The 27791-nt window shown below is 40.9% G+C and overlaps 3 protein-coding genes across 4 annotated transcripts in view; 2 read left to right on the forward strand and 1 right to left on the reverse strand.

Moving 5' to 3' along the window:
• LOC121944178 (SH2 domain-containing protein 3C-like) overlaps positions 1 to 12421 on the forward strand; it is a 35006-nt gene extending 22585 nt beyond the window's left edge. For both annotated transcript variants that reach the window (XM_042487883.1, XM_042487884.1), the window contains 6 exons: positions 6560 to 7026; positions 7703 to 7818; positions 8085 to 8256; positions 9132 to 9243; positions 9325 to 9531; positions 9970 to 12421. In XM_042487883.1, the coding sequence (XP_042343817.1) occupies positions 6560 to 7026; positions 7703 to 7818; positions 8085 to 8256; positions 9132 to 9243; positions 9325 to 9531; positions 9970 to 10139 (1244 nt within the window). In that variant the 3' untranslated portion in view covers positions 10140 to 12421. The remainder of the gene's footprint in view (positions 1 to 6559; positions 7027 to 7702; positions 7819 to 8084; positions 8257 to 9131; positions 9244 to 9324; positions 9532 to 9969) is intronic.
• Positions 1129 to 5938, reverse strand: LOC121944181 (UDP-glucuronosyltransferase 2A2-like). The gene is made up of 2 exons (XM_042487886.1): positions 5391 to 5938; positions 1129 to 3064 (listed from the first exon to the last, which is right to left on the reverse strand). Exon 2 carries the CDS (start codon positions 3060 to 3062, stop codon positions 1482 to 1484), a length of 1581 nt encoding a protein of 526 aa, XP_042343820.1. The 5' UTR covers positions 3063 to 3064; positions 5391 to 5938; the 3' UTR covers positions 1129 to 1481.
• A 1205-nt stretch (positions 12422 to 13626) lies between the features above and the next one.
• On the forward strand, positions 13627 to 18087 carry tor2a (torsin family 2, member A). Its single transcript, XM_042488377.1, has 5 exons — positions 13627 to 13754; positions 14609 to 14874; positions 14967 to 15142; positions 15662 to 15786; positions 16897 to 18087. The coding sequence occupies exons 1-5, from the start codon at positions 13634 to 13636 to the stop codon at positions 17139 to 17141; spliced, it is 933 nt and encodes a 310-aa protein (XP_042344311.1). The 5' UTR covers positions 13627 to 13633; the 3' UTR covers positions 17142 to 18087.
• The last annotated feature ends 9704 nt before the right edge of the window (positions 18088 to 27791 follow it).

Genomic DNA, 27791 nt, shown 5'->3' on the forward strand with positions numbered 1-27791 from the left:
GAACAAGTTAAAGTACATTTCACACATAATGGGACAAAGATGGCAGCATGAATTGTTGGCTGGATAAAGTTTGCATAAAGCATTTGTTTCAGTTACCTCTCAAAAATAAGGAATAACACTTTGGGTTGGATGATAAAGTTGCAATCATTATTATGGAATTAATAACAATATTTTCCATTTTTTTACCGTGATTCTTAATATATTTATATTGTATTTGTTTTTATTAAAACTGTAAGTCATCATTGTTGTACACTGTATTGGCTGTTTGCGTATATAACTGTGTATGAGCATTGTCCAGAATGCTAATTTTTCAATATGCATTCGCACTTTGCAGCCTGATGACCCAGGGTGATTATATTTGCAAAAAGTACATCTTAATTCATCCAATTTTTCTGAAGCAGAAACAGGAACTGTTTTCCATTGTTACGCAGTGCACAAGACCACAATGTTGAAATACTTTATTAATCTTTTTCTGTCACATATATTGTTAGATTTCATTCACAGCTTGTTCAAAATCATTATTTGAAGAGAAATTAATGGAACAAAAACATGAGAACATCACATTGTCACTAGAAATCATAAACAATATTGAATCGTCACCTGGTTATGGTGATAGAAATTTACAATATGCATCTATATTTTTTCAGAAAATTAAGCTTTTTTTTGTTTATTTAAAGTAAGTACAGTGGTTTCTTTATACAAATGAGAAACCACAAATGACATCCCTGAAGAACATCACTAGATATGGAGTAAAAGCTGACTGCTTGTCTCTAGATCTAACTTCTCACCAAATAGTACCAGTAATAGCCATTTTTTTTTGGGTTGTTTGTCCTGTTCCTTTGAACCCAAAAACTTAGGGCACTGACCAACTGCCTGATTGTATCTGGCCTGGATGTAACTTTTTAAAGGCCACAGCTGGAACATAAGGCGATCCTTATTGTTAAAAATAATGTCACCCGTTGATTTGTGGACTGTGAGGACCCCCTGCAGACAGCCTGTCCTTAATTATTCTTAATTTCAAGCCTTAATAAAATGTAAACTGGTGAGTTATACAAAAATTCACCTCCGTACAGTTGTCATGAATGAACATTGTTTTGTACCAGGCTGTAGACATATTTATTTCTGCTGTAAAGTTGGCCATTTTAACATGAGGGTCTATAGGGATTGACTCACTCTTGGAGCCAGCCTCAAGTCACCACTGGAGGAACTGCACTTTTTGATGCTTCTGCATTGGCTTCAATTTTAGGCCTAAATGGATAGTTTGTTATAATAAGTGTAAAAATATTTTAGGATCATTACAAAACTCTTAAACTCTTACTCTTAGGGAAACACTGTAAGGATTGTGGATGCATACATACTCGGGGCATGTTAGGATACCAATTTAAGACTGTTTGCTCTAAATAAAGAACAGATTAGTTTGCCACTGTTGTTTTCTTGACAGGATCCAGAAAGTCTGACACAACCGACTTCCTGTGCATTCATTATTCCTTTTTGACTTTGCTTCTACAAAACACTCTCCGACACAAAAACTTAACTGCTGAAACAAAAACAGCAAAAACAAGCAAAACAGCTGCCAGCAGGAATGCCACCACATCAATCGAGTGGTACTGGATCCTAGACATCTTGTAGGACTCTGTCCTCAGGTGTCCTGCTCCTTTGTGCCTCATGACAAACTCGATCCAGAACATGGCCTTGTCCAGTGGTTTCATGGGCTGGTCTCTCTGCAGGTTGGACAGCGCCTTCATCTTCTCCCTGTAGGTTGGGTTGTAGAGTACCTCCTTCAGCGCCTCCAGGAAGTTGTCTTTGTTTACGGTTGCGATGTCCATGACTTTGGCCACACCTCTTGCTTTCATCCTGGAGAGGTTGTCGGGCTGGTCGAACATTAGGGGCAAACCGACGAGGGGGACGCCGTGGTAGATGGCCTCCTGTATTCCATTGGTGCCTCCGTGAGCCACAAACACTCTGGTCTTGGGGTGACCCAGGAGGTCGTTTTGGGGCAGCCAGTCCACCAGTAGGGTGTTGTTGCCAAGTGTGGATGGTCTTTTTCCTTTGTGCCTCCAGATCACCTTCTGAGGAAGTTGTGCGAAAGCAGCTGCGATTTCCTCGGTGACGTCATCAGGAAGGTCGGCCACCAGAGTTCCCAACGTCATAACGATGACGCCGTGTTCACCAGAGCTCTGGACAAAGTCTTCTAGTTCTTTCGAAAGGGGCTTGGAGGGTTTGCACTGAAATCCTGACATGTATACGACATTTGGCATTGTGGGTCGTGGGAACTCGAATGTGAAGTCATTCCTCATCAACCAGATGTCTGCTGCCTGAAACAGCTCCATGTAGTGGACATCATTTCCAAAATAACGATGGACGAATGGTTTGTAGTTGGGTTCTGTGACATACCAAATTTGACAACAGGTGAAGAAATAGTAAAGTAAGTTCTTGACTCGCTCAGCAAACGTCATCTTGTCAGTCAGCTCTGACCCTGGTATTGGGATGTAGGAGAGTGGAGAAGGTGCGATTGCCTGATGCCCTTCACCCTGAATAGTCCACCTCACATTAAAGACAATTGGAAGACCCAAACGATGACCAAGAAGCACCCCTGCACCCATCGCAGGGTCAGTCAGAACCACATCGTACTTAGCATCGGAAAGGTTTCGCATCAGTTCGGTATTCTCAAACATATCTTCCACCATCTGAACTACCTGCTTATTCATCTGATAGAACGCTTCCACCAGTTCATACTCGAGAGCTATTTTAGTCCAAAGTGAAGCACCTTCCCGACGCAAGTTCACCATCGTTTTTACAAACAGTCCAAACTGTTCCTCATCAAAACCAGCAGGGGTATTTATAGTGATGGATTTGTAGTACGGGGACTCGGTCTTGATGTACCAGCTGTCTGAAGGCCGCATCACTGTGATTTCATGGCCTCTGGAGTGAAGCTCCTCAACGAGGACCTTCATGTTGACCCAGTGGCTTCCATCACAGGGGAACACCAAGACTTTCCCTCCGTTTACAGAGGATGAAGAGCAGAGCAGCACCACAAGGGCTGCAAACATCGGTCGGTGCATCTCTGAAAGAGATGTAAAATATTAGATTGTTTCGGGTCAACAATGCTTTACAGTTCTTTACAGTGCTTTACAGAGTTTGAGAATATGCATCAACCAAACTAACATCTGAACATAAATCTCTAAGCTGGACTCATGATGTTGCAGAAGTTCTTGACCTTTTGAAGAACTTTAACAGCACATTAGATTTTAGAAGCACTACGCAGTCGTACAACCATGCTCATCTTAAAATTTCAATGCCCCTAACCAAAGTTTTTAGTAGTCCAGCTTCAAGAAAATAGGCACATTTTAGCTTTAGTAGATGTTTTCCAAATTAAAATTTGGTGTTGCAGGAGTAACATCTAAGAGACACTTCACAGACTAAACAAACTACAAAAGCACCAGAAATGTATTGTAGGTTTAACATGTTCTTTTCATCCCCTTTGGATTCTGATCCTAATTTTGTCAGACAGTTTAGGAGAAGGTGGATTTTCCAGAAAAGGCACCTTGTTCTTGTGCTTGTTTAAATTTCAAGAGCTAAGATGATGTTAGTCACAGTAGAGTGTCGATCAGCTTGGGCTGGATGTCCTTCAAAATGAATATGGACAACAGACATGCATGTGGTTCTGTTTTATACTTTATTGGCTATCTGCACAGGTTTAGGTGTTCTCACATACACAGGATGGCATGTATGGGCCTAAATTTTGGACCGCATTTTGGACGTCCACACAAAGGTGGACTTATGCTGACATAGGCGGATGATGGCACTTAAATCATGGTAGCTCTTTTGGACTTCTGCTATCTGACTTTAGGAGTAAGACTGTTGTGTGCTCGACAAGTGGTTCCCAACTCGTGGGTTGCAGTCCAAAAGTGGGTTGTGGGTCCATTCTACTGCAAGTGACTTGACAACATGTCACAAGGTTTTAAAAAAAAAACACTTTATTTTTAAGTATAGTGAATTTACGTTGTCATTTATCTTTTGTGTGGACGTTGAAGGAGAAATCTGAACCCCGTGGCTGGACCAGTTGTGAACCACTGTGCTTGACAATGCAAAATACCACCATCGCATGTGGTTACTGTTATAGGTTGCCATCAAGTTTTCTACAAAACAGCAATATTTTCTGGCTCTTAGTTGAACAAAGTTGAGAGAAAAGACTGTCAAATCTGTCAACTATAGGTTTCAGTGAGGCAGCCAAAACAGAGTGAATGCAAACCATTACAAGGCTGTTTTACAAGGTTACATAATGCTCAGATTTCCTGCAGCTCAGTAACAGTTTCCTGATTGCATAACCTCACAATGTGGGAATTCCTATGGCTAATTCCCAGGAGGTTTACAAAAGCTTTTGAATGTGAGAAATGCTCCCTCTCTCAGGTTTCACATCTTTGTGTATACTCATACTTGTGTTGCTCAGTAATGATAGGTGTTGAACGATAAGCGGAATTTAATAGCAGCTGTTTTTGGTATTTACGAGTCCAAGGTCACATAAGCTTACACATATGATTCTAACAAGAATAAGGAGAACAATTATTTGTAAAATGTTCAGCTTTAGCTGCTTAGAGTGAGTGAAAGTATGGTCACAGGTTCACAAAAGATAACACCTGTCTATTATGAGCTACTACTTCCAATAAACTAATAGTAATATATTAACCCTTTGAAACCCCAGTATATTGGCTGAAATGGGAAAAACATGGGACGAAGACAATGAGCATCTCAATAAAAAAATGCCCCAAAAATTTGGAAGAAATTAATAAAAAGTTAAAAGAAAATCACCTGAAAAAAAAGCACAGGAGAAACGTGATGTAAAGAGTTACAGAAGTCTTCAAAAGAAATCAAACGAATTTTCCTTAGGTGTTTAAGGGTTAAAAATAATATAAATGTATGGACTGATGGATCAGTATAAGGAAAAAAATATCTCTGGTCCTGAAATGTTCTGTAAAAAAGAAACATGAGGCAATGTTTTGGGTTGATCTGTTTCCAAAATAATTGCTTTGAGTTCTTGATTTAATCATAACGATTTTTTTTCCTGAATCTGGTTCTCATTGTGTTTTCCCGCTGCTGTGAGTCTACTCATCCAGACCTCTAAACTTGGATTTTCTTCCCACAGTCTATGAGATGAACTTTAGGAATAAACCAAAGTTGTGAATGAGAACCGTTTGAAGCCAGGTTGCTCAGAGCAGTGTTGAACTTGCCAAAAGGAAACATCTGGAAGTTGTTAGACATCCATCTGCAAATTCTTAGGGTTCAGCCAAACACTCCATGCATGCATATCATGGTACTTTTCACATCATACAACATGAACACAAGTGCAACTGTGCTAAAATCAGTAAAAATGACCCTTTATATTACCGTACCTCCAGCCTGATCCCCGTGTTAGCCTGTGTTTCGATTCTTTGATCCAAACACTTAGTGAGAGCGTCCCAGTCAACAGATTTCACCTTTCAACAGCAGCCTGTTGTTCACACATCCAGCCTCCCTCTCAGCAGCCCGCACACTGACTGACTGTTGACCAGCTCTGATGGTTAAAGCAGCTCTGAGGGTGGTGGCACCCAGCAGGACTAAAGTTCACGGTGTATGAGATATGCAGCAGCAGCAGCAGCACAGAGAGTCTCGCTCGGCAAACTTGGACCTTGACCATCAGATGTAGTACTGAGATAAGAGTGAAATGTGGTGACAGGTTACCATGGAACAAAAATTAAGGAAGGAGAATTAGACGAGAGGACATGTGAGGTTTATTTTGTTTGTAATTTATTGTTGTTTATTAAATCATATTTCCTACTCTTTGTTCCTTCTGTAAACACATTTTTTTCCAGTACCTCCACAAGCCTTCATTTCAGTCAGATTGTCACTTATTCATGATAAAACGAAATTAATTATTTAAAAAAACAGAGGCACACTGTTGATTATTTCCAGGGTTTTTACAGGATGTAACTGTAATGTTTTATAATAAATCACTGTAGAATGATACTTTTACACTTTGGTTTTAGGACTTTGGGACATTTCTAGGATTGTAGGAGGGGTTTGGGGGATTTTAGTGCATTTTAGGATTAAGGACATTAGGATTGTAGAATTTTTCTAGAGTTTTAGGACATTTCTAGGATTTTAGCATGTGTTTGCGATTGTAGTGCATTTCTAGGATTGGAGGAAATGTCTTGCATTTTAGAACATTTCTTGGATTTTAGGGTTGTTTTCTAGAATTTTAGGATATTTCTCTGATTTTAAGACATTATAGGTCTAGCTAGGACCTCAATCCGGGGTGGGGTCCTTGACTGGCTGCTCGGTGTATACTAAAAGTACAAAACAATTCCCAGTGTGAATCACTTTATTATAACTGCACTACGTCAACAAATGTGGATTAATCAGCAGCTGAACTTAGTCTCCAACAAATACACTGTTTCCTCCTGTTTGATAAAAACTGCAGTGACGAGCTGTTTTTGAATATAGCTTGTCTTGACAAAAGTGGACTGAAAAACATTGCTGCTAGAGTTCGCAAATATTCCTCCCTAACTTCTTCAATCTGCAGCTCCACAGTCCAGAAGCCCTGGCAGCAGCCGGGCAGCCAGCGTGTCTCCGTCCCCGTCCCTCTCCCGACACTCAGACACCACGCGACCCCTGCCCTCTCCCAGCGGCACCCTCCACAAACAGAGTAACGACACACCCCAGCCTCATCCGAACCAGGACTCCCCGTCCTCTGATGAAGGAGGAAGCTGTTACACAGAACTGTACCCCGGCCCTCAGAGCTACGTGGAGAGGCTGCGGGCCGAGGAAGGGTCAGCAGGTGTAGATCCACAGAGGGCGGAGGACGGAAACGTGTACTTCTCGCCGGTGGTAGAGACGGTGTCTTCTTTCAAACCGAGCCGGTACGAGTCGGCGCTGATGCCCAAGGAGAATAAGCCTTTGGAGGTGGGCATCCTGCGGAGGGTTAAGGAGCTGCTGGCCGAGGTCGACCCCCACACAGCGGCCAAGCACATCACCAAGGCTGACTGCACGGTACTGCTCTTATTCGTACTTTTACATCATCTGTGGCAAAGATTAGCTGGTGAACTCAGTGCTGCATTGAGCAGCTCAAGAGTCAGTAATTTCCCGCAGGTGTTGGTAGAGACCAAAAACAGAGCTAAAAGGAGAATTCATATTGGAGCTACAGTTGAGGCCCAAAACACTACTTTAAATTAATGCTAATGTTGTCCAGTATCTAATGGATATGTGGATGTGTATAAAATGATAATGTGACAATGTTGTGTTTTAATGTGCATTTGAACCTTTTTAACACCTGACATCGACATCTTTTATTGTGCTGCGTTCAGAAGCCTTTCACGGGAATTTAAACTTAAGAAAATTAGTTTGATTTCTTTTTAAAACATGAGGGGAAAAAAGCAATGAAGAACTTAACAAGAAATGGAAAATTGCAAAAAAAAAATAAAATAAAAAAATTATTATTATTATTATAAAAACTAGGGAAAAATTTCCAGAAAACTATCATTCTTATAATTATATATTTAGGATAATGTTACTGAGAAAAATATTTATTTATTTATGTATGTTTTTATTTAATTAATACAATTACCACTAACTAAAGAAAAAATAAATACATGACATTAAATCACCCATCAGATGCAGACACGCATGTGCAGAAACAGATTAACAATGACGTGTCTGTGTATTTCAGGTGGCCAGAATCCTGGAGGTGACTCCAGAGGTGCAAAGGATGATGGGAGTCAGTTCTGGCATGGAGCTGCTGACATTACCACATGGCCAACAGTTGAGACTGGACCTGCTGGAGAGGTGAGCGAGGATTCAGAGATCCCCGGCGTTTTAATTTGAAACAACATGACCTTTTTTTCTTTCATACCACCCTCAGATTTTAACCACGAGTAAGGCACAAAATGCGCCTTTTCTTTTTCCTTTCATGTAACAGTTTGTTTTTATTTTATTTTCCTCTTTTTGGAGGAAATTAAATAAAGCAACTTATATGACTTTTTATTTTTGTGTTTGGGGATACCGATTTATGTCGATATGATTGTGATGAGCTAAACTCGTCTCTCTTGCAGGTGCCAGACCATGGCCATCATGTTGGCTGTGGATGTGTTGGGCTGCACGGGGACGACGGAGGAGAGGGCCGGCCTGCTGCACAAAATCATCCAAATCGCAGCCGAGCTCAAGAGCAACATGGGCAACATGTTCGGCTTCGCTGCCGTCATGAGAGCTTTGGAGCTGCCGCAGGTAAACATGCATCACAGACTCTGGAGTTGATGTCCCCGGCTGAACCTGAACGATGATATAGTCGAGAGACTAACATATTGCTTTACCAAGGTGATTGTTGATGCCCTAATCAGTCATCTGCAATAAAATCTGCAGTATAACCCCTGAACCCCCCTTGAATTTTTTTGTTTCAATGCCTTCACGCCAGCAACATCAGAGGCCGGAGGTTGTCCATCCCCAAAGAAATTTCTTCAGATTTGGCACACACATCCAGTTTGACTCAACAATGAACTGATTAGATTTTTGGAGTTGTAAGTCAAAGGATTAGGTCACAGTGTCCTCATCTGTCACATTCTCATGAGCACAATAACTCAAAAACACTTCCAGGAAATTTCTCTAGTTTTGGCACAAACGTCCACTGGGACTCAACAATGAACTGATTCAATTATGGGAGTTATAAGTCAGTTGTTGAGGTCCTTGTCCTTGTCCATCCCATCCTCAGGAGCGCAATATTTTTTAGAACACTTCTACTTCAAATTTAGCACAAACGTACACTTGTACTCAAAGATGACCTGATTAGATTTTGGTGGTCATAAGTCAAAAGGTTGAGGTCACTGTGGCCTCCTCCATTACATTCTGGTAAATGCAACATTTCAAGAAGATCTTGAGAGAATTTCTTCAAATTTGGCACAAATGTTCACTTTGACTCATAGATGAACTGATTAGACTTTTGTGGTCACCGGGACCCTGCGTCCATCTCATTCTTGTGAATGAGATATCTCGAGAACACCTTGAAGAAATCTCCTCAAATTCGGCACAAACGTGCATTTGGACAGTGAACTGCTTAAAATTTGGTGGTCTGCTAGGCTTTAGCTGTGATGTTTTCGGTTTCTCAGGTGTCCCGCCTGGAGCAGACCTGGACGGCGTTACGGCAGCGACACACAGAAGGCGCTATCCTCTATGAGAAAACTCTGAGGCCGTTTATGAAGAGTCTGAACGACGGGAGAGGTAGGAGTGTCCTGCACAGTCCCTTTGTAGAGCGTATCCACATTTAATGGAAAACACACTGACTCTGTGTGTGTCCTCCAGAGAGCTGTCCGCTGTCCAGCACCACTTTCCCCCACGTCCTGCCCCTCCTGTCTCTGTTGGAGAAGAGCGTGGCGGTTGGTGATGGAACAGAGCCGTGGGAGACGGTGGAAGTCGGGGTGGACATCGTCATGTTCCACCTGGGGGCGGCGAGGACCATCGCTCAGCTGGGGGGCATCTACCACTCCAACGCTGAGAGCAAACTACAAGGTAAATACTGATAGCCATGGCAGACTGTTTTTTCATCTCGTAGTCCCATTCTCGTGAACATGACATATCAAGAACGCCTTGAGGGACATTCTTCAAATTTAGCACAAATGTCTTCATTGACTCAAGAATGACTCAAGTAGAATTTGGTAGTCATAGGTCAAGGGTCAAGGCTGTTGTGACCTCATTTGTCTCATGCCAGAAGGAATTTCTTCAAGTTTGGCACAAACATCAACTTGGAGTCAAGAATGAACTGATTAGATGTTGGTGATCAAAGGTCAAAGATCACTGTCACTTAGACCTTGCATCTTTCTCATTCTTATGAACACAATATCTCAAGACCTGTTTAAGGGAATTTTGTCAAGTTTTGCACAAACAGCCAAAGAAAAAACATATTCTGAGCTCTACTGTTGACTAAGGTGATGTAATGTGATGTTGCAGGTTTCCAGGAGCGGGCGGAGATCTCGGAGATCTTCCTCACAGACTTCCAGATGAGACTCCTGTGGGGGAGCAGGGGAGCCGGGGAGAGTCAGGCTCTTCGATACGCCAAGTTTGACCAGGTTCTGACCGCCCTGTCCAACAGGCTGGAGCCGCCCGCCAGACCGCTCTGACCCCAGACCTGTTTTTAATAACTTCGCTTATCTGGGACGAGCTCCCTGTCATGTTCTCAGTCTTGCATGGGACAGTCTGTTGGACATTGAGCTGCTCCTGAAGCCTGATGTCTCACTCAAGAGAAACTGGAACGTCATTACATTATCAAAGGGAGAGCGAGTCGATGTTTCCACTGCAGCCGCAAACACACTTCATACAGTCAGCTTATAGACTCTAGAGCACTGGTGGCCAAACTTTTTTGGTTGCGGACCATATACAATAAAAATATAAGGAGTCATAAGCTAAATAAGAGTAAATACATTGTTTTCAACCAGCTATGAAGCAAGAAAATCTATGTTTATAGACCAGAAAAACCAACTTGCCATAGAAAATTCCTTATGCCTCTGCGCAGGTGTTAGCTGAGGCTGGAGGCCTCAGCAAGGGCCCAGGCTAGACTTGAATCTGGGCTGCTGCAGTAAGGACTCAGCCTTAATGATACACACTCCACTACCAGTGTGTCTCTGCATCTTTTATTTAATATAAGGACTTCACAATTAACCAAAATGTGAATGGGAGATATGAGTGTAAATATGCGGTACTGTGCCGGGTTCTCTTGTGGTGGGGTGCTTTTTTTCTTGCAAAAAAATGAGCAAGTGTTTTTTGTTTTCATGAAAAGTGATAACGTGGCAATTTTGTGATTCAACTTTGACAAAAGACAAACATCTCTTACAGTATTGCTACTCTTTTTAATGCTCAGAGCAGCACAGTGCACACAATCAAAGGTCGCTTTGAAATGTGCACTGTAACAACTGCAAATGTAATGAATCATAAACGTAATACAAATCTGCAGCTTTTAATAAATTTCCCAAAACGCAATGGCAGTCTTTTCTGGACGTATTATAGATGTCCTTTCTGTATGTCATATAGATGTCTCTTCTGTGCATCACATGGATGTCTTTTCTAGACATTTGTAGTAGGCAACTGCTATTACGTTTGTGGGAAATTTATAACGTTTGTGGGATCATGCCATTAAAAGCTGCAGATATTTATCACGCTTGTGGTTTATTACGTTTGTGGGCGTTACATGCACACCTGAGAGAAGCTCCTTTACACTTAGAGGGGTTAGGGTTAGGGTTAGGGTTTCTCGGCTTTTCTCAGTGGCAACTGTTTACTTTCTGTTTAGTCAGTTATTTCCAAGCAAACACACATTCCCAGAGTTCTGTTTTCATCACATGTACAACACTATAGGGAGCAAACAGGCAACAGTTTAGTCAGGTAAGGCTCCATGGTACAAATTCAGAGAGATAAAAGAAATTAAACGTGATTTTATTTGTTTATTTGACAGGAACAGTACATAGTCTCTTAGGGACCGTTTGTTATTTATGAGACGGTAGGGGAGGTATGGTCGTATCTTTTATTAAAAAAATAAAATAATAATAATAATAATAATAATAATAATAATAATAATAAAGTCAAATCACAGCCACCCTCCTACTCTAAAACATAAAGTACAGTCCCTAAATACATTGGTAGTCAACATCCATGTCAAAATGAGTTGGCATAATTTATATTATTTATTGAATCCAACTTATTTTATCCAGATATTCAATAAATATGACCTGATTTTACCCAGAAATTCAGTGAAATAAAACTGCAATATAAAGTCACACGATAACAAGACAGATCATATTCATCATACAGATTTCACAAATATTTACATAAATAATTTCAAATGATTATAACATTAAAACACACAATTAAAGGAGCAGTATATGTACAAATATATATATATGTACAGTAAACATGATAATACATGCGATATGTGTAATTTCCCTCTCAGTGCGATGAGGCCGTGCCTCGGTCTGTTAGACTGAATGTTTTTTTTTGTCTGCATGAAGGCTGGACCTTCACTAAATCCACATCTGTACCAAATGTATGCCATATTGTACAACCCAATAACAGAATAACATTACATTTACGTTTCCATTTTTATATGTTCATTATTATGTGTTAATTGTTAGGATTTTCTAATTTGGAGTGAATATTTAATGTCATCTTGGTTGAGATTACTGGTGCTGTAATCATTGTGGGGGTCAGTTCAGAACTTATTTTGAAAAACTTTTTTTTGTTTGTTTTTCACAATTAAAGCTCTTTATCTCTTATTATCACTGTGAATTGGAAGTGAACTGATCCTGAACACACATGTGCAGCACACAGGTACAGAGGATTTCTATTACTTTACATAGAATTAATATGTAATATTTATCTGAAATGTGAAATGTAAATAAACATGTTTACCTCACTGTTATGCCAATTTATTGTGTGAAACTGTCACATACGTCTGTCGATAGATACATGTGTAAATGTGATGAATTCAGCAAAACACTATCATAAATATGAGTTGATATATTTATTGCAACCTATTTTTATCCAGATATTAAGTAAATAGAATTTTAATTTTTGCCAAGTATTATATATATATATATATATATATATATATATATATATATATATATATATATATATATATATATATATATATATATAAATCTGAATTAAATAATACAAAAATATCTTCCTTGTGAAATTGATTTGGATTTACTAACTACTTTTGGGGCTATATAACTCTTTTCATCATTTGCTATGCTATTACTAAATCCAATACATTTTAACTGTTACTTTACTTAATTTATTCAATACTTAGTTACTGAAATAGTACTGAAATATTTTCAATTATATTATGTTAGTTTGTCAGACACTTTAAATATGTTTAGGTTTCACTATTAGGCTATAAAAAGTTTTATTCCCACTGCTGTTCTGTATTCTGATAAATGAATAAATAATTAAATAGATTTAAAAAAAAATAAATAGAAGAATTTGAAGTAAAATAACATAAAATACAACCATACAAAATTATTTTGAGTTAGGTTTTTCCATCCTGACAGTTTCTCTTGTAAATTTTTTAAAAAATTAACTTAATGCACCATGGTGCCCAAATAAACCATTTCTACATTAATAGCACCCTCTGCTGTATGAATGAAATTTTTATAATTTTCTATTTTACTGTATTTTATTTCCATACAAAATTAAACTTTATTACAAATATAAATGTCTAATTTAGATGTCTGAAAAAATATATCTTTGCTGATAAAAACAGCTGTTATGATATTACAACAACATCCCCACTTTATTCTACCAGGTTTTCCAAATATGCTCATAAAAATTATATTAATTTATAATTTAATATTTTTTCTAATAAAATATTTGATGTTACAGCGATACAAAAAAAAAAATTTTCGTGATGTGTTGACAGCTATTCTCTGTGGACTGTGATCCTCCAACGTGTCCCACAGACTACGCCCCATGCCAGATGCTTTCTGGGAACTGTAGTCCTTTATATCACTTCGTTGTGTGTCTCCAGACGCCTCCCTCGAAGTAAAAAAAACTACAAACCGACCGGTCGTGTTTGGAAGACGGTCCATTCGGGGTTTTCTGTCTGCCGCGGGCAGCCAAAATGTTGGCCATCCTGTCTGTGCTGTTTTTATGTTTTTGTAATCCGGTTTTCGGCGTTTTTCAGAAACTTTACTGCAGCATTTCAGAGAGCTGTGAATGCGACTTTAAGCCCAACATCAGAGGTAAGCTTACGAGCTAACGGTAGCTAACGGGCGCTGCTTCTTGTTAGCCAGCTAGCTCGGCTAAAAAGCAAAATTATAACAAGCTAGTTTGTCCTGTACACAGATATAATGTGTTTTGTACGTGTACAGAAAGTATTAACCACCTTATAATTTAGTTTACAGTGTTTACGTCGAGCTAGTTAACACTGTAATAACTGCTTGGCTAACGTGAGTTGGCTGTGATGCTAGCTAGCAAAACAGGAAGTCTTATCTGCTGTAAACATTGGAGATAATGGTACCGTTTAAATATGAACTAATCAATACTGTGCAAACTCTTTCTTAACATATAGTTTAAAAATTCACAAAAATACACAGTGACATTTTGCAGTAACTCCCATGGGAATAATCTGCTCTATGGTGTTGTGTTTTTCAGTGTAATTAATAAATGACTTCATGGTAATTAAGAGACAAACAAACAAACAACGAAGTTGACAACCACACATTGGACATTTTTAAACGCACATTGTCATATTTTTATTTTATTCTTTAAATATTTTTCATTTGAGAAGCACTTTGTACTTAAGCTTGAAATGTTCTATATTAGTTATTTTTATTATTATTATTATTATTATTATTGTTATTATTATTATTATTATTAGTAGTAGTAGTAGTAGTCTTTTCTGAGCAACACAACAGCACACACAACAGTTTTGTGTGTAAAGAAATAAAAGTCTGTCCCATATAGATGCCTGTTAACGTCAGTGATTTAAGTGAATAATAGCTATTAACTGAAGTTTTATGACAGTAAGCTGTCACATGAAGAAAGGTGCTGAGGGACATTATCATCACTGCTGTCTTTATTTCTCAACCATCAGACCTGGAGTGGGACCTCTACAAGAATGTTTACGGACAACATCTGGCGCAGGAAATAGTATCAGAGGAGGTGGCAAAGTTCCTTCAGAATAAAAGCCCAGAGCGGCCCCTGGTCCTGTCCTTTCATGGCTCCTCTGGGACTGGAAAGACGCTCATCAGCTCCATGCTGGGGAACCATCTGTACGGCTCGGCGATGAGCAGCCCGTACGTCCACCAGTTTGTTCCCACGCTGCACTTCCCTTTACCGGACCGGGTCAGGGAGTACAGGGTGAGTCTCTGTGGCAGTCCTGAGTATGATCCAGGTCAGGTGTGGCCTTTGGGGTCGGGGTCAGGACTGAGTTTCTCTGCTCTGGTTTGCAGGAGGAGCTGAAGAACTGGGTTCAGGGGAACCTGACGGAGTGCGCTCGCTCCGTCTTCTTTTTCGACGAGATGGAGAAGATGCCTCCAGGTCTCATAGACGTCTTGGAGCCCTTCCTGGGTCCGTCCCATGTTGTGTTTCGCACCAACTACCGCAAGGCCATCTACGTCTTTATCGGGTACATACACACACTGACACACTTACACACACACACACACACACACACACACACACACACACACCCATGACCGGTCTGGTAAACCCCAAACAGCATCAGTGTTAGGTGAGAGAGAGTGTGTGACAGGCGCAGCAGGACTGAGTGATCAATACACTGTGCGCAGCTGTACATTGAAATTTGGTGATTTGAGAAAGTTACAAGGCCACAATAAATGAGGGGTTACATGAATTGGTGTGGATTTTTGCAATCGCAACATTGCGAAATCCTGGAGGGACTGACTAGACGTTGCAACTGAAAAAGACTGGTTGCAGACAGGTTGCAGACAGGTGACACAGGAAAAAACATGATGGGAAATCCTGTTTGAGTAAAAATAATTTACAGTAGCTGAAAATACGACAAACCAGGATTTCACAACTGCAGGTATGAGGAGTCAAAACTGTCAGGTGGTTTTCGGTAAAAAAAAATAGCTCTGTTTTCAGTCTTTTCAAAATCTCTCTGAGGAACATTTCTTTGCTGCAGCACCACAGGAGAGGAGGTGATTAACCAAATGGCTCTGGAGAGCCGGCAGGCCGGACGGGACAGAGAGGAGATCAAGTTGGCCGACCTGCAGGAGGCCATCGCACGGACGGTTTACAACAGCACAAGTGAGTGTCTTCAGTCATTTCAAATGATCAGCACATTACTCAGCGTTCAATGACAGAAACATATTATTCTTGACTTTTTTTTTTTTTGTCATAACTCTGAGAAAACTTATTTTGTATTTTGTCATAAAAAAATGTCTGTATTTATGTGTATTCACAAAGTATTTACAGCAGAGAAAAAAAAACAGATGCGGGTCATTTAATGATGTCAATATTGGGAATGTTGAGAGAAATGGAATTAGAAGTCTATGTTACAACTGGCTCAAATGCTGCAACATAGAGGGAGACACACACCAGGCTGGATGCGAAAAGAAAACATTTATTTCCAGAAAATGTCAAAATATAAATGATACCAAACACAACAAAAAGGTGTCGTGGTTGCAGGGAGTCAGAGAGAGAAATGAGCAGCACATGCAGCTGCTGATAAAGGCTCTGCACACAGCTGCTCTCAGTCAGTGCAGTCAGGCTCTGATCACCAGTGATCTGCACCTGAAACAAAGACAAGCACACACACACACACATGCACGCACGCACGCACACACGCACACACAGGTGAAGCATGTCAGGAAAAATAACAAAAACACAATGGCATGTTAGATTTATTATTAAGCATTTGCTACTTTTCTTGTTTATTGAACATTAACTGAATATCTTTGTGTTTTTGACTTTTGGTCAGACAAAATAATGTGCTGCAAAACAACGTTCACACTGCCAGCTGTCTAACTTGCAATGTCACTTTTATTTGCAATGTTTCAGCACTTGACCTTAATCAGGCAAAAATCAGATAAAATAGACTTCGGACTTTGACTTGGAAATTGTGATTTACTATTTTGTGACTTTTGTGACAATTTTTGCACAAAGGATTGAACTTTAGAATTGAAGAGGTGTGAAATATTTCAGAATTATTTTCACTAACTAGAATACCACTAGTATTTTGGGGACGATTGTAAGTCTCGGTGCGCTGCAGCGGAGCAGAATAACGAGCTAAATGTTGGACACAGAAAGATGAAACAGCAGCTTGTTTTTGTTCAGCTGATCAAAAAAAGCTAATTTGCTCCGTTTTTGTTAAAACTCTGTCAGACGAAGGAAACTGAAGTGAGTCTCTCTCTGCAGGCGGCTTCTTCCACTCCAGCATCATCCAGCAGAAGCTCATCACCCGCTTCGTTCCCTTCCTGCCGCTGAGCCGGCGCCACGTGGAGCGCTGCGTCCGCTCGCAGCTCTGCCAGCGGGGCAGCTGCGGCCGCAGTGACGTGGTGGAGGCCGTGGGGGGCGACATGACCTACACTCCCGTCCAGGGACATTACTTCTCCACCACGGGGTGCAAAGCCGTCCCCGCCAAAATCAACCTCTTCCTGTGAGCTGATTGAGGACCTGATTTTTAAGGACTGAAAGAGGAAACTCCCTCTGAGGTGAGTCAGTGAGGAGAAACAGAGCTGAATCTCCCACACGGAGGTCAGAGCCGCATCAAGGACGACTCCTGCACCTGGAGACGGGGGGATTGAACTCACAGAATTCAAAGCAGCTGTAAATTCTGAGGTTCCCTGAAGGCGTCGCCGGTACACGTAAAGCTGTGAGCACAGGAGAGTTTCCTCCCTGAGCGTTATCCAGCGTCTGAACCGGGTGTGACGCCACGCTCTACCTCAAACCCAACTGTAACGTACGAACTCTGACGTTCTCTCGCGCTCTCAGATTTCACTCGGCTCGCCATCAATTCTCATCAGTTAATTTGTTTTAAAGCCTATTTATTCCATATTTGTTTGTCTTCGTCTCCACGCCGTCCTCCTCTCACTGTGCCATCACACTGTGTCCGCAGCAGATCTGCCACGAGCAGCTGGAGCGTCATCTGCTCGCCCGTCAGCAGCTCTTTTCTCACTCACACACATTTTCGGGTGTTTTTTTGGGAGTTTAACTAAAAGGGATCATAAAGTATTATTTGATTTTAATACACCTGAATGTTTAAATTTGTGTAGAAAAAGATCTTTATGGTCAACGCAAAGTTTCAAAGAGCTCCTGTGATGTATGATCATCATCGATGGTGCTGAACCAGATTTAGTCAGTCAGTTTTCCTTTAACCCTTTGAAACCTGGAGTGACATCACTTTTCTTTCAGGTTAGTGATCTGCTTTCAGATGCTTTTCACAACTAATAAACCCGTGAACCCGGAGCAGATGCATGGAGCATATTACCTCAGGTTGCCTATTGTCTTTTTTTTCTCCATGTTTTTTGGAAGGAAAAAAAACAATAATCAACTTTAAAGGAAATGTCCATAAATTTGTAGATTTAGAAAATTACTTTTAAAAAGCAAGGGAAGAAGTTATTATAATTACATATGTAGATCTTTGCTTAATGTTATGATTTTTAAGCACTTTTTTCAGATGATTTCCTTTTTTTCAAATATACTTTTTTTTGGCTTATCTTTATTTATTTTACCAATTTTCACGTAATTTGCAAACAAATTTCTTGCTAATTTTTTCGATCTTTGTTTTGCTAATTGCTCTGCTCAGATGTTTTTGAAAGAAGTCAGGCTCATTTGCTCAGGTCTCAAAGGGTTAAATAATGTGCTGTATCAAAGTCCAAAAGGTTTTTTGTCATTTGAAGAACGCCATGTTTGTTTTTTCTTTTATATTGAGGAAGAAATCTGAAGCCGCGGATGAATTTTACTTGAAAATAGTTTGTCTTTGCTGCTGTCCAGCAGGGTGATGTCATCACTTCTGCCATCAGGTGGCGGTAAAGACTTCATTTTGCCGAGAGAAGAGGAGGTGAAGCAGAGTTCACCTGCAGCTCTGAGCGTTTTCATTCAGTTGGATTTTATTAAATAATACATAATTATGTGTCTTTAATGTAAAATGGAGTGTGAGGATGTTGCCTGTGTGTTCAAACACACTCAAAGTGCACTTTAAGAGGACGCAGAGGAAAAAATGGACCTGATGTGTTGTTGTAGATAAAAAACAGTTAGTCTCGCTCTGCCTTTGTAATGCAAAGTGTGGTGAGAAGTCAAATGAACACTTCTTGATTCTGAAATATTGCCATGAGTTTGAATTATTTACAACTTGTTTATGAGTATAAACCATCGATGATTTGTTGTGCCAAGAACCGCAGCAACAAGTCAGACGATTAAAACGCAATAAAAACAAAAATCAAGCGTAATTAATCTAGATGTGCAGTGCATGAGGACAATTTCTTATTGGAGCAAAGACACAATAACAGACTGAATATTATCACATAAAAGAAGTCTACACAGTCAGTAGACTTATTGATTTTTTTCATCATTTTTAAGATGTATTATATTTCAGTTTTATTTTTTTCTCTTTATTTGATTAAACTGCAGAGAAAGTTGTAGACCGAACAAAGATGACCGTCTGTAAAATCCGTGCAAATATCAGCAAATATCACTGCTTTTACAGTCCAGGCAGTGAGAGTAATCAGACTTCTTACAGTGCCAATAAATGACAAAATCTACCTTATTTTAAACCACAGCAGTCACCATCAGAATTGGACATTATTTTCTTTTAGCCATTTTGGACAATTCAGGCCTCTGCCACAGTTACATGAAGTGCCTGGATGTTGGTGACTGAAGCCAAATACAACATCTGGTTTATAATGGAAAAAATAAAATTTAAAATGCACAACAAAGTGTGTTCTGTTGTCTTTCAGGAGTAATGCTTATTAAATACAAGACATGTTTCTGTCTGTTACATTGAACTCATCTGTTTCTTAGCACTTTGTTTGATTAAAATGTATTTAAAAACTTTTTTTAAAGGGTTACAATTATGAAAATGAATGAATATTTTGGCAATACGTCTAGGAGTGAAGTTGCTTAGAAAATTGAACTCAGTAAAAGTTCAAAATAATAATATGTAGTATTTTTAATGCAATTTTAATAGGTGGACATTTATTGTAAGTACTAAGAGAAGGTTTGTTTGTTTTTTTTTTTATTCTGATCCTGCACAGAAAATAAAAATGCAATCACAAAAATCACAACATTTCCCCCCAGCAGGAAATACATCTTTTTGTCATAAAAAAACAACAGTGGCATTATTTAAACAAACTGGCTTTAAAAGGGTCAAAATTCTGAAAATAAATTGATATTTGCTCGTTATTATTATGTCTTAGGTTAGTTAAAAGATTTAAGTTAAAGTGTAAAGTAATAGTATATATTTTTACAGCAGTTTTTTGTTGTGTCATTTTTGTTAAGTTTGTTAAGTACCACTGCACAAAAATAATAAAAAAGTATTAAAATGCATGTTGTTGCTAATCATTAACACGTCCCAGACTGTGAAAACAGCATAATAGGTTCCCTTAAACCAAAACCATTAACTTTCTCCAACAGCTGCCATCAGCAGATGTTGGAGAAAGTGAGAATTTAAATAAACTTAATATATATATTTTTCCAGAATTGATTGAATTAACTTTATACAAGTTTGCCAACCTTTTCTGTGCAATTATTGCAAACTGTCCAGTTTAGGGACAGCATTTTATGGTAATCTTGCTAAATTCTGCTCTATAGCACCGCTGGTGGCCAAAAACCTCAGAGTGTTGTTCATTTAAGAACAAGTTTGAATATTTCCTTCTTTATTAAGGTATAAACCTCATGCTCTTTAAAACAGATTCATTTCAAAGCTCCTCCGTCAGCCTGACATTTGGTATTTTATCAGGACTTAAAGGTGACACCGACGCCTGGAAGCTGGTGATACATGTTGTTTTGCTCCACCTGTCGCTGGCGGAGGACGAGTGGAGCTGCTGTGTGTCGGCTCTGAACAGGAAGCAGAGGAGATGTGACTCCTCTGACTGACGGAGACGCAGCTCTGCTATCTCCTCTAGCAGGAAATTAATAGTTTCTCCATCGGAAATGAACAGGTGTCCGAGGTCTTTAGTATTCTCAGTGTGTGTGTCAAGTTGAAGTCCACCTGGCTTGTGGGAACATTGTGGTCCACATGGAGAAAAGATGATATAAATTTTAAAAATTGGTCTTTTCCTGTCGACTCTTTTCTGATTAATTCTGTCATCTGTCACTATTTGTTTAAACTAATAAATAAATAATGTTAATCTGAAGAAAAGTGAAGAGCTGCAGGGGCGGTGAATGATAACTTTTAGACCCAGCGCAATTAACAATTAAGTTTTATTTTCAGAGGCCTTCTGCTGCTCCATCTGTGCCCAGAGTACGCTCTGCACTCCGAGAATGTGGTGCAATGAGAAGCCGAATAGTATGATTTTCAGGCACATTCACAGTGGTCGTCCATCACTGCCGTAGAAGTCAGCGTGAGCAGTGCCCTACGTTAACAAAGAAAAAAAGTCAACCTGTATATATTCCATAGTTGTCAAATGCTGCTGCTTTGTCAGCGATTTTGATATCAAACACGTACGCTGAAAGACACCTTTCACAGTGTCCGTTTGTAGTCAGATGCATGACACTTTTCGCAGCAGTATGAGATGCAGACAGGTGGTGTCAGCATAAAAATGCTGCAGGTAATAATGTAGTGTAAATAAAGTCACAAACAGGACCTGTGGGAGAGGAGGTGGATGGGTCCGACAAATATTTGACTCTTACTCAGGAGGCCGGCGTTGGTATGAATGTTGAGCCAAACCCATGATATATATTTTTTCAAATCAACCACATTCTTGTGTTGCACGACAGAAATAGACACACGGCGTCCTAGAGCATCAACAACTGACACAGAGGACACCTAGTGCGTAATACGTCCGTGAAAGGCCTGTTCTTATTCCGAAGTCTACAGATACAGTCCCTTTGGTAGTGCTTTAAGTGTAAGATCCCAACACCAGAAGTCGCATTTAATCGTCATCAGCTGAGAACGTGGTACGCTGCCGGACACGACATAATATGAGGAGTATGTGTGGGGAGGGGTAGTGTATGGATCCAACAAACCCCGGACTTTCATGTGGGAGTCTGGGGTTTGCTTCCCATCTGAATGTGATGTTTTGTTTTCTACACCTTGCCTTGTGCCTCTTGTGTGTAAACCTCACCATCTGTGCCAGCACGTGCATTTGTTGACGTCCTGGTGTTGGTTGCCATTTGCTTTTGTTGCCTAAAAATAACCACGTGCAGCATCATCCCACCTGTGCTGGTGTTGATTTCACGCCAACAGTAGACGCAGGAATCCACTGCAAAGCGTCAGCATGTGACGACTCGGATGAGAACGTGTTTGAGAGGCACTGACAAAGTTGCAGTATTAATAGTTTGGAAAATTCATGGTTCGTTCAAGCCGAAACATACCAGACACTATAAAAAATAAAATATCTGCTTGTTCCTTTTCACCCTTCACTAAAAAACGCAGAAGTGCTTCCCTCCAGAACACTTTGCTTTGTTGCCTTTGGATCAGCGACAATAAACACCTTCTAACTTCCTGCCAAACTTCAGCCTCTCCAACTCTGTTTTCGGAGCCAGCTCAGTTTCTTTATCGACGTCCAAAAAGTGGACCGTCACCTGCGGGAGCTGACCGGCCCACCGACGTTTTGCAAACATGTCCTCGTCCTCTGACGGCACCCCGTCGCCTCCTATATATGCCACATCTCTCCGCGATCCCACCGTGATGACTTCATTAACTGCCCCCCCCCCCACCCCCCCAACCACCACCCCCCCCCCCAGCACACGAACACTGTGAGGAAGAGGAGGGGTTCGAAGGTCAGCTTAGAGGCCTCTTCACCCCCAGCTGCTGCATCGCCATCTCCGTCCTTCCGGACAATGAGACACGCACATACATAATAATGCCGGGATGACCACCACACACACTCACACACACCTCTCATGACCTCTGAGTGTGTGTTCACACGCTCCCTGCGCCACAGCTGGACCGGCCGCTCCTTTTCTACGACTGCAGGGAGCCAGTTTTTAAAAAGTTGAGGTGAAATAGTCCCCTTTGCTTTCTCTTTCCTTTTCCTCTTTTCCTTCTTTTCCTCTTCCTCCTCTCTGCTCCTCCATCACAAATCGGGTGTAAAAAGCCACTTTCACCTCCTATTTTACCTCCTCACCCCTTCTCAGCCCTCCCCTCTTCCTCCCCTCCATCAGGGGTGGGAGGGGGGCAACAATGGGACGCTGCTCCTTCCTCCCCCTCCTCCCCACCCACCTCCACATCTGTGAGTGCCCCTCTGTCTCCTCATTCTTCTCCCTAACCGCTCCATTATTGGGCCTCTTTCACTTGTAAATGTGGCCAGCGATACTTCTGATGGGTCTTTTATGCACGCGGCCGGGGTCAGGAGAAAGGTAGGGGCAGGCGAGGAGGGGGGTGGATACAATGCGGGGGTGGGTCAGGCTTGAGGGGTGGCGAGGGGAGGGGTTGGTTTAGGGAGTCCTGTGCTGTTTTTTCTCGCAGGCCGGAGTGTGAGGGGACAATTGTGACAAAGAGTTAAATCCTTTTTTGTGTGTGCAGTCATTTGGGACGGTTGGGACGGGCCCAGCTCTCGCCTCGCATTCCTGCAGCCGGCCGTCCCCCCCGGCAGGACGGAGAGGACGAGACGGGACAGAGGTAGAGGGACGAGGCAGGAGCATGCGTGCAGAGGCCTTTAGCATTGCGTAACAACGCTGAGGCTCTGCTGCAACAGGTGCTTCAGGAATATGTTAACCTTTTTTGTATTTTTTTTATAAATTCAAATGTCTCTGCTAAATAAAACTAAAAGTCTACAGTCATATTAGCAGCTCGGATCTTCAAGCATGTCAAATTTGTGTATGAATTCTGAACATTTGTATGAACTGCATATATTGTATTTCCCCACTTCCCCACAAGAAAAGATACCAACACGTTCTCAGCTCAGCTTGTCACGTGTTGCAGCTTTGTCAGTGGACTTCTGCGTCTACATTTTCAAAAATCTTTCTCATTTTTCTGCATCCGTTGTTTACGCTCCGGGTTGCAGCTATCATCACGTCAACAAATGCACATGGTGCAGCAACAGCATGGACGGTCAGGTTTGGGCGACAAAGTCAGGGATGGTTGGGTTTAGGGCCAGGAGGCACACTCAAGGTCTAGAAAAAAATCATGTTCAAACAGGAGGCGAACACCAGACTCCTGCTTCATATCCAGGTTTGTGGGACCTTCGTGCTCCTTATATTGTGTCATCACCAGCAGTGTTACATCTTTACGCCGTCCTGATGCATTTACTGAACACGCGTTTCACAATCACGCCACAAAGCACAGACAGAGCCGAGCTTTTTGACGACAACTCTGCCTGCATCTAAGAGTACTGTGTGCTGAACAGATCTGGGGGACATGTTCGCACGGGTTGCTTTTTGGTTCCGAAATTTTGTTTTTGGTACTTTTGAAGTGTATTTGAAACGATCTGACTTTTTTAAAATGAAAGCGGTAAGCCATGGTATGATATGCGTATTATGTGACAGTATATTACGTTCAGTGCTGTAAGGTTACTTTAGGACTGTCAGTGTTGATGCTTTAATCATGATGCAATTAAGGTCCGTATGAAATTATACTTGTTTTTTTCTTAAATGGCATTAATCGCCAGCCAACATTCCCGTCTTTACGAGGCTCTGCTGGGCTGAGTTTTAAAGCTACAGTGATGATACAGGTATCATATGAAACTAGAAGACTGGAGGAATCCAGTGATGTCAATCAAGTCATGCTAGTTTCAAGTCTCCACTTTACAAACACTGTATGCCAGTCTCATGCAGTTTTTAGTCATTTGATTCCTAATCAAGTCAGTCTGCTCACAATTGCTTCACCTGGTCATATAGACTTCACATCTGTTTTGAAAGTCAAAATAATGCAACTGAGAAAAATGTGATTAATTGTGAAAATTCTGCAATTAAAAAAATGAATCGTTGGACAGCCCCAGTTACGCTACGTTTGTCGTCAGTGAGCGGCCTCCATGGTGTCATGGCCTGACCAGTGGTTTGTGGGATTATCTGTTATTTTAGCTTCTGTTCTGACCTCTGACACACACACACACACACACACACACACACACACACACACACACACACACACGCACACACACACACACACACTGCCATCGTACACAGTAGAGGGGTGGTCTCAGTGGCAATCGAGTCTCCAGGACAACAGGTGGACAAAGGGGACGCGGCGGGGGGAATGCGAGGCGAGGAGGCGGGGTGAAGGGTGGCTCCTGGAGAGGGCTGATGAGAGATGGTGGTGGCGGCGGCGGTGGTGGTGGTGATGGTGGAGGGGGGGGTCAGGCTGACCTTGGCCTCTGTGCCGTGGTCAGATGGGGTGCGAAGGCCACCGGCCGTGAAGGAGGAGGATGAAGAGCGGGGGAGGATAAAGGCTGTGACGCCTCTCGCTCTCTTCAGACCAGAGTGATTAATGACAAAACACACACACACACACACACACACACACACACACGGAGCACCCGGGCTGACCCCTGTGAGCCCGCTGCTCAAATAGCGGCCCCAGGTCTTTGGCGTGGTCACTTTCCCAACACTTCTGATTGATGAGCGATTCCTTTCCCACCACAAATTATGGTAATAATGCTGAAAGAGGCGAGGAGCCGCAACTCTGCAGCTGCTCTGCAACGACTCTGTGATCCCACCGAGCGAGCGGGATCACAACCTCGCCGTCCAGTTCTTAAAAAGTAGATGCTTCGGTTCATCGACAAAATGTTTGACAAGTGGGATTTAGATATTGGGTGTAAAAAATTGTATCTTTATTTATGATCACATCTGTGGGAGTTAAACACTAAAGTCATGAGTCTGAATTTTCCTCCAATATTAATAAATCCACGAAGAAATGTTTGTCTTATTACCAGTGAACACAGTGAAACAGGGACACTCACTTTGCCATTTTGCAAAATAAAAGGAGACATTCCCATACGTGTTCATAGGACTTTAGGACATTTCTCAGACATTAGGATCTTTTTTGGATTGGTGGATGTTTCTCAGATTTCAGGATGTTTCTAGTATTTTAGGACATTAGGATCTTGGCTAGGGTCTCTGTTGGGGGATGTGTGGGATCCTCCACTGGCACTTTTTGACAAACAAGCTCTTTTTTGATGCTGTTTTATGCACTCTGGCTCCTTATGTATACTAAAAGTAAAAAACTAAATCCCATGCAGGTGACTTAGTGTCAACAGGATCTTTAATATGTCTTTCACCGAGGTTTCAGGATGCACAAAATCTCCCTCAAACAGCAAAAGACAGAAATGAAGTCTAAAAAAGCTGCAGCATGTGTGTCTGAGCGTCTGCAAACATGAGGTGTGCAGTGGACTGAGGATCAGAGCGTCCTGAGAGAGTCCCGTTTCTTCACCTCTCTTAAGCTCTGTGAAAACAGCGTCGTCACACTCTGATTGGCCCAGAGGAGAAACGCAGCAAGCTGCTCTCAATGCTTAATGAGGAGTCAGTCCCACACCTGCACAACAGGTGATCTGAGTCACCCTCTAATCAACTCAGGAACATCATGGCATCCAGCTAAAAAAAATAACAGAAAATCATTTGGGACTGCTGCAAATGTATTATGTCCCAAAAAGGTGTTTGTTTTCACCACAGCTTTCAAATAAAGGCCCAAAATACTGAAGATATGAGCTTGGTGTTCTCAGTTGGATGCTGTGATTCTTTATAATATAAAGAAGAGAAGAGTTTTGTCTGTGCTGCAAAAATCAAATCAAATCAAATCAAATCAAATAAAATAAAATCAAATAAAATCAAATAAAATCAAATAAAAACATGTACAGTATTTGAGTGTCAAAATCGTGATGCATGACAGAATTAACCCTTTTAAACCTGGACAGAATCCACTTTTCTTGTGCTACATTTAGACACATTTCACAAGAATTTGAACCTTTGAACACTAAGCAAAGTGGTTTTATGTATTTTTTCTTTAAAAAAAAAAAAACGAGGAATAAGACGATAAACAACTTGGCAGAAAATCTCCTTTCAATTACATTAATTATATTTAGAAAACCATTTATCATAAATCATTTGTTTATTTCTTTTCTTTTTCTTTTGTTCCTTTATTTCCAACTTTCTGTTGTTTTTTGTTATTTTGTTCTGGGATTTTTTTGTAGTTGTTTTTGTTTGTTTGTTTTGTTGCTAATCTTCAGGTAATTTTCTTGAACTACTTTTTTGGTCATTTTTGGGTCATGTCTTCTTAAGTTGCTTATTGCCCTCTTCCTATGTTTTTGAAAGAAATCAAGCTATTTTTTTTTAAGTTTCAAAGGGTTAGTTCAGACTGCTGCACCTGCATGAGAAATACAACAATGAATTCCTGAAACTTGTACCCTTTTTCACCAAAATTAGTCTGTTTATGAGGGCTTTCTACACACAGGAAAACACAGGCAGCAGAGGACTGTGTCTTTCTGTATGCGTGTGTGTTTTTTTCCTCTTGTATCACATTCGACTGCACAGTTGGCCACAAAACAGGTGAGTAAAGTCTCGCTCTCAAACTTGGTGTCCCTCCTCATTTGGAAACAAGCGGATTCCTTTTTCGTTGTGATCAAAAGTCAACATGACTACAAATAAAAAAAGAAAGAGAAGATAATATCTTTTTTCCACAAAAAATACAGCATTTACCCACTTTTTTTAAATACAGGAAAATCCGCCAACACTAAGGGATAAACTTCTTTCCCATTGCCAGCAGACTGGGGCTGCGTACACAGCTCAGCAGCAGACATTATATGCCTCTGTTTTTTATTTCTTTATTTTTTTCAGTCACTTTTGATGCCACAGAAGGTCAAAAAACAGGTCAGTAAACAACAGAAAGCAGCATGGAGGCCTGTGACAGTGCTATGGTGATTACTTCTTTGTTATATCTCTCACTTTGTCAGTTTCTCTTTCAAACTTTCACACTAATTTGGAGCTCTGCTTCGGCAGAGATGGATTTTATTCTGTGTCGGAGCGTCTTTGCATTGCATCATTAAAGAGTTGTCACATATTGCCGTTTTGTCAGTGGACTCCTGTGTCTACATAGTACGCTCTCTGTATCCCTCTGCATCTGCTGTTGATGTTTCGCGATGCCACCACCATGATGTCAGCAAAACAAACACCAGACTTCTGCGTGAAAGTCCGGGGTTTGCTGGATCTATCCTCTG

Source organism: Plectropomus leopardus, chromosome 6, assembly GCF_008729295.1.
Source record: "Plectropomus leopardus isolate mb chromosome 6, YSFRI_Pleo_2.0, whole genome shotgun sequence".
Classification (NCBI taxonomy): Eukaryota; Metazoa; Chordata; class Actinopteri; order Perciformes; family Serranidae; genus Plectropomus; species Plectropomus leopardus.